The 5,993-nt window shown below is 42.1% G+C and overlaps 1 protein-coding gene across 1 annotated transcript in view; it reads left to right on the plus strand.

The window, feature by feature from the left end:
- Positions 1 to 3,881, plus strand: part of Rab27a (RAB27A, member RAS oncogene family) — an 81,035-nt gene extending 77,154 nt beyond the window's left edge. Inside the window, exon 7 of the mRNA XM_008847791.3 lies at positions 1,516 to 3,881. Within this exon, the coding sequence (XP_008846013.1) occupies positions 1,516 to 1,714 (199 nt within the window). The 3' untranslated portion in view covers positions 1,715 to 3,881. The remainder of the gene's footprint in view (positions 1 to 1,515) is intronic.
- The last annotated feature ends 2,112 nt before the right edge of the window (positions 3,882 to 5,993 follow it).

The raw sequence follows: 5,993 nt of genomic DNA on the forward strand, positions 1-5,993 counted from the left end.
TTTACACAACTGCTTTTCTCTCAGTGTAATTTTCCTCAAGAAATTGCTTAATGTTAAATGGAATTTATAGCTCCATCGCTGACCTCTGTAATAAGAGTCTATACACTATGCAAAAGAAATTTAAGGCTATAGCAGAATTGGATCAGAGGACTTCTGAACTGATTGATCCTGCATAGGGTGATGAAAATGGCCATTTCTCTACCAATGTTGTTTGTCCAAAGGTCCATGAGAAAATTAATTACTCTCACATATAGAATATTACTATTGATACTATTTTGCCATCCTAACCAAATTATGGTCAGTTTCCCATCAGAGGTACCTGTTGTGACATATATAAACCAAGAAAAGAACCATGCTAAGATCTCCCTGTACCTGTATGTCCTCTATATATTAATCTGTCTGAAAACTTGGTCAGCACACACCAGTACTTCTTAAAAATAAAGGATATAGTTTTAGATTTAAAGAAAAATTTGTATCAAAATAACAGGGAAAGGGGTTGGAAAGATGGCTCTACATAGTGAGTTCCAGCTGCTTTTTCAGAGGACCTGGGTTTGATTCCCAGCACCCACATGGTGGCTGACAACCTTCATAACTCCAGTTCCAAGAGAATCCAATGCCCTTTTCTGACCTCCACCGGCATTGCACGACACGAGCGCACTTACTCACCTGAAGGCAATACATACTCATACACATAAAATAAAATAAAAATAATAAATAAATTATTACAAAAAAGAATTTAAGAAATGCTTCCTTATTCTACTGACATATAGTTTCATATTTTCTTCTAAAAATGTTTCAGTTTTACTTTTCACAGAAGAATTTAAACTTTTTTTATTTTTTCAGTAATGAGATTTAAGTTTCAAATAGTCAAAAAAGTTTTGTTTTTTGAGTTAAGATCTTGCTTCAAAGCCCTGGATGGTCTTGAACTCTTGACAATCCTCCTGCCTCAGCCTTTCAAGTGCTGTTTTTTACAGGCATGTGGCACTACTCCTGCCTTTAAAATAAAAACGTTTTAAGACTGTAATGTTCCTAAGTATATACTGGAAAGGCGGTTTTGTTTTGTTTTGTTTTTAACCTTTTGGAGGGTCTAAAATGCCTTGTTTTGCATCTCTATTACTGACGCAGTCTGAATTACTTTTTGATACAGGGTCTTTCTGTGTTGCCCAGACTGGCATCTTTCTGCTGTTTTTCTTTTCACTTTTTCTTTTCAGTGTTGAGGAGCCAAACCTATGGTAGTCAGATGCTTGTTTTTGTCACCTTGTATATTTATATCCCCTTCGTTTGTTTTCTTTTTTATTGAGACAGGGTTTCTCTGTAGCCACAGCTGGCCTGGAATACACTATGTAGACCAGGCTGGCCTCAATCTCTCAGAAGTCTGCTTGCCTCTGCTTTGTGAGTGCTGGGATTAAAGGAGAGCACCCCTGCACCTGGCCATATTTTCTAATTTAAATTATAAAGTGCAAAGGTCACTGTGCTTTCTCCACATCAGTTACCTGATTTGCTTCTGCCTTCCAGAATCCCTTATTTTGAAACTAGTGCTGCAAACGGGACAAACATAAGCCAAGCCATCGAGACGCTCCTGGATCTGATAATGAAGAGAATGGAACGGTGTGTGGACAAGTCCTGGATTCCGGAAGGAGTGGTACGATCCAATGGCCACACCTCTGCAGACCAGCTAAATGAGGAGAAGCCGAAGGGGGCATGTGGCTGCTGAGAAACTGAGTCAGCATCGCCGCAGTTCAGGGGGCTCTTGTCTGTGAGCTCTGCGGCTGACACATTGCACAGAGAGAGTAACAGGCTTTGTGCGCTGCCTGTTTCTTGGCATTTCATTAGACATTAACACAGCATCCAGTTTTTAAATGATTACAGTCTTATAAATATTTCTCTAAGATTTAGTCTGAGAATTAGGAGATCTATTTCACAGAGCCAAAAGTGCCGTATAAAACCTCAGCCCCGTGGTGGTGGGTCATTCAAGGATTCAGGCTTTTGCAGCCACAAAGATGTGCAAATGCTGACCATACCATCACCTGCCTTGACATGGACAGACCCAGAGTCTCACATTAAGATCTCTGATGCAATGAAAAAGTTGTCAGGGTCTTGAATCCAAATACAAAAATAAAAAATCATTCTATAAATGACCTTTTAGAACATCACTTCCAACCACTTGAATGTTAAATAAGAACATATATATATATATATATATATATATATAAATAAAATCAGGTTGATGTCCTTGATGTCCTTTGGCAGTACTTTAAATGTAAGCATTCCCTTGAACATGAGCATAGACAAATTATGGCCTTATCTGTAGATACTGGGTAGACTGGACTTAGTGTGACGTGGCGGGGGGCAGGGGTGGCTAAGTAGTGGGAGTAAGTGAAGTCAGGTTTCTGCCCCGTAGCTATGTTCTCATGGCACTAGCGCTGGCTGAAGAGTCAGGGTGCCAGAGCTTGTGGATCCAGTTCCCTGAGATCCAGGCATTTGCACTTAGGCTCTTGGTTCTGGCCACGTCTGAACATAGCTGCTGCTTCTGCTGCATTTGTGGTAAGAAAAGCTGTAGCTTCTTCTCTACTGTCGGTCTGGCATCGTCAGGCCCTAGTTTCAGCTAGTTTGTCAACTACTAACGTTCTGTCTGCACCATCAGGCTCTGTATTGATATTTTTGGAACTGTGTATTCTATTGGCTTTTAATTGAAGAAAATTCATCTTTAATTATGTAGAATGTTTACCTTTTGATGTGAGATCAATGTTTTGTGTTCAAGCAACCACATCTGTATTCTAGTTGAAGAAAAAGTGCTGAGAAGCTTGTACTTTTCATTGGGATAGTGAGCATATGCTTACTTGCTGGATCTTGCCAAGATCATGTATTCTACTAACTGTTGCCAAAGTGTCTCCATTCCAAAATAAGGGTGGTTTTAGAATGTGCTGCAAAAGTCTTATGAATTACAGTGGTTTGAAGGAAGTAAATTTCAGCCAGTAAGATGGCTCAGGAGGTAAAGGCTCTTGCCACCAAGCCCAAAGACCTGAGTTCAATTCCCAGGACCCACAAGGACAGAACAGATTCACCCAGCTTGTCCTTCAACCTGCACATGCCCCATGGTGTGTACATACCCCCCCATGTACACATACATACCAATAATAAGTATAATTTAAAAGAAAAATGAAAATTCCTAAAAAGGTTAGTGACTATTAGGAAAAAAATATCATTGATTATAATTTAAAAAATAAAACACGTATTTTGTGACAGTAAATGTTTGGCAGAACTATAATTAGAAAAACAAGTATAATGGCAAATAATTACTTCCGTGTGGTAATTGTCAAATGAGTTTTTTATTGAACACCTATCATTGCCACTGTCCTTTGACCACTCCATATTGAGATTAGCCATGGCTGCTAAGATTCATCTAGCCTTGAGATGAAGGATTCTTTTAAATACCAAAGACATGGTTGAAGCCTATGTGTCTAACTGTGTGGTGATGTTTCCAGAGCAGGCCCATAACCACACAGCAGTGCCTTCTAAAGTTTCCATAAAACTTCAGTGGAATCTATTACACATCAGGACACATTTTTATGTCTCTTTTGTAAATAAAAATGTCAGTGTTTTCATATTGTAGCCATCAAGAAGTAAATATGGAATAGATACCGGTAGTATTGGCTTCAAACGTAGCATAGGACTGAATGTATAATGTGACATGCGGCCCACATGAGAGCCACCTTGAATGACTGAAATATTCTGTATTCTCTTTGAAAAGCCTTCAGATTTGATATAAAAATAACTGCTTTTGTGTCAGTGTATTTTTCTATGTACAAGTCTGTAAAAGTGAACTCTCTTCATGAGCCTTGTGCCCATTGAATCCTAATAAAACAGGTCCAGTCTCTTGAGTTTATGTGTGAATATGACTTCACTTCTCATCACAGCAGCATTTCAAAATAGAAACTGTGATGCTAAAGGAACCCAATTCAGGGATGCAGATTCCATGAGATGCTCATCGAGGAGCCAGTAAGAACCACTGTGTGAGGGGGTGGGGAGATGGCTCAGCAGTTAAGAGCGCTTGCTGCTCTTCAGAAGGCCCAGGTTCAGTTACCAGCACCCATTTTGGGTGGCTCACATCACACACACACACGCACGCACACACACATATGTGCATGCGAACACACACAAATGTAATAAAAGAATACAATCCAGCCTTGGCTACATAGTAAGAGCTTATCTCAAGAAAAACAGTGGTAAGGATTCATTACTTGGGGTATAGAAAACAGAATATTTTTCTTCCAGTTTCAAACAAAAAAGAAATGTACTTATTAGAATAAAAGTATTTGTGTCTAATGGCCACAGTAAAGAAATGGAGAGATGGGGCTGGAGAGGTGGCTCAGCGTGAAGAACTGCTCTTGCAGAGGACCTGGGTTTGGTTCCCAGCACCCACATGGCAGCTAACACTGGAACTCCAGTTCCAGTGGGATCCAACTCCTTCTTCTGACCTTCCTGGCACTGCACGACATAGGTGCATTTAGATACGTGCGGGCAGTACAGTCATACACATCATACACATAAAACAAAAAACAAAACAAAGACCTGGAGAGACACAGCCAAGACTGGTGACTCGTGCCTGTAATCCCAGCACTTGGGGTGCAGAGGCAGGAGTATCAGGAGCTCAAACTCATCTTCAGTGACAGAGCAAGTTTGAGGCAAGATCTGGTGTGTTCCCCAGGGGTCCTGATTCCTCCAAGGGGCGGGGCCGCTGCGGAGGGTTGAATGTGAATAGGCAGGCTCAGAAGGAGGGGCTTGTGGTGCCATCTTGGGACGGGAGCCAAGACCCAACAGGAACCCACATCTGCGGACGTGGAGAAGAGATGGCCTGGGTGTCTCACTCGCATCATGAGAGGGGGCATTTACAGGCCTGGGAGGAGACTGCTGGCCCGTGAGGTGGGGTGAAGGCTAGCGTTGACTGTGGACATGTAGCGGGAGTGATCTGGTATGGCGGGCTCTGAGCTGCAGGGTGGCACGGAGCTAGGCGCTGGGTGTTCATTTATGTACATAAAGATATGTTATATGGTTTGCCTGATAGTGCAAGAGACCCAGAGAGAACTCTGGCAAAACCGGGCAACATGAAACTATCTAAAATTAAAAAAAAAAAAATCCAAAATATCTAAACTATCTAAAAAAAGAAAGAAAACCAACTAAAGATGTGATTCAGTTGGTAAAGTGCTTGTTTAGCACACCTGGGGCTGAGGTCCCGGGTTCGATCCCCTAGCACTGCAAAACTCAGTGGGATGGTGTATAGCCATAATCCCAGGACTGGGGAGGTGGAGGCAGGAAGATCAAGAGGTTTGGGCATCCTTGGCTACTTAGTGAATTAGGGGGGTCGGTTTGGGTTACAGGAGAACCTGTCTCAAAACAACAACAAATAAGGCTGGAGAGCTGGCTCAGAGGTAAGAGCACTGGCTGCTCTTGCAGAGGACCCAGGTTGGTTTTCTTGCACCCGACAACTATCTGTAACTCCATTTCCAGGGGATCTGATACTCTCTGTGGACACTGCACACATGGATGTACTTATATACATGTAGGCAAAACTCATACACATAAAAATAATGTCAAAGTTCCCAGAAATATCTTGCATTTTGAACTTAACTTCTTGCAAGGCTGACACTTCAGTGATTGTGCAGGTTTGGAATGCTGCTGATCCAGAGCTTACTTACAATTATGTTGGGCTACCTTTTTAAAAATTTTTATTATTTTTATGTATATGAGTGTATGGCCTGCATGTTGTTAGGTGCACCCGCCATGCAGTGCCGGAGGAGGTCAGAGGAGGGCGTTGGATCCCCTGGAACTGGAGTTAGGACAGTTGTTAGCCACCATGTGGGTGCTGGGAATCAAATCCAGGTCCTCTGCAAGAGCAATCAGTGCTCCCAAGCACTGAGCCAACTCTCCAGCCCCTATCTTGGGCTATCTTTAGCCCCCTAACTAGCCACTCACTGCCCACCTCTGTTTCTGAC

This window comes from Nannospalax galili, unplaced genomic scaffold, assembly GCF_000622305.1.
Source record: "Nannospalax galili isolate Female #2095 unplaced genomic scaffold, S.galili_v1.0 scaffold611, whole genome shotgun sequence".
NCBI lineage: Eukaryota > Metazoa > Chordata > Mammalia > Rodentia > Spalacidae > Nannospalax > Nannospalax galili.